The sequence below is a fragment of the Ceratina calcarata genome, unplaced genomic scaffold (assembly GCF_001652005.2).
Source record: "Ceratina calcarata isolate Rehan_Ccalc_2016 unplaced genomic scaffold, ASM165200v1 scaffold6938, whole genome shotgun sequence".
NCBI classification, from domain to species: Eukaryota; Metazoa; Arthropoda; class Insecta; order Hymenoptera; family Apidae; genus Ceratina; species Ceratina calcarata.
This window is the reverse complement of record NW_017178205.1, coordinates 1-711: the sequence shown is the minus strand read 5'-3', so window position 1 is coordinate 711 and position 711 is coordinate 1. Positions and strand designations below refer to the sequence as shown.

General features: G+C 50.1%; 1 protein-coding gene across 1 annotated transcript; it reads left to right on the top strand.

Annotated features, from left to right (window-relative positions):
• Positions 1-4: 4 nt before the first annotated feature.
• LOC108630121 (putative ankyrin repeat protein RF_0381) lies at positions 5-706 on the top strand (the record flags this gene model as incomplete). Its single annotated transcript, XM_018033188.2, has 1 exon — positions 5-706. A coding segment is annotated over one exon (702 nt), but the record flags the coding sequence as incomplete, so codon positions are not given.
• Between the last annotated feature and the right edge of the window lie 5 nt (positions 707-711).

The following is a 711-nucleotide window of genomic DNA, read 5'->3' as shown; positions in this document are numbered from 1 at the left end:
CGTACATCAGGGCGCCGATGTCAACGGGGAAACGTCATGGGGCGACACACCGCTTCGGTGTGCTGCGCGAGAAGGACTAGAAGAAACATGCAGGTTGCTAATCGACAGAGGTGCTGACATGCATGCCCATGACGGAAGTGGAACGACAGCACTGCACCTAGCCATTCAGCAGAGGCACAAACATATCGTACAGATCCTCCTAGACCAGGGTATCGATGTCAATTTGAGAAATCGAAGGGGCGAGACTCCGCTCCATCTTGCTGCGCAAGCCGATCTAGAAGAAATTTGCAGGTTGCGACTCCGGGCAGAAATTGACGGTCCTGTCGTATGGTTTGAAACCACTCAGAAGAGACACAAAGATATCGTGCAAATCCTCGAAGATCAGGGTGCCGATGTCAAAGTGAAAATTGGAATGGGCGAGATACCGCTTGATTTTGCTGTGGAAGTAGGAGTAAAAGAAATTTGCAGGTTGCTAATCGAGAGAGGAGCTGACGTTCATGCCAAAGACGAAATCGGAGTAACGGCGTTGCATCTAGCCATTGGGGAGACACACAAAGATATAGTACAAATCCTCATAGATCAGGGTGCCGATGTCAACGTGAAAACTAAAGAGGGCGCGACAGCGCTCCATTGTGCTGCGCAAGTAGGATTAGTACAAATTCGCAGGTTGCTCATTGAGAGAGGAGCTGACGTGGATGTCGAAGACAACAG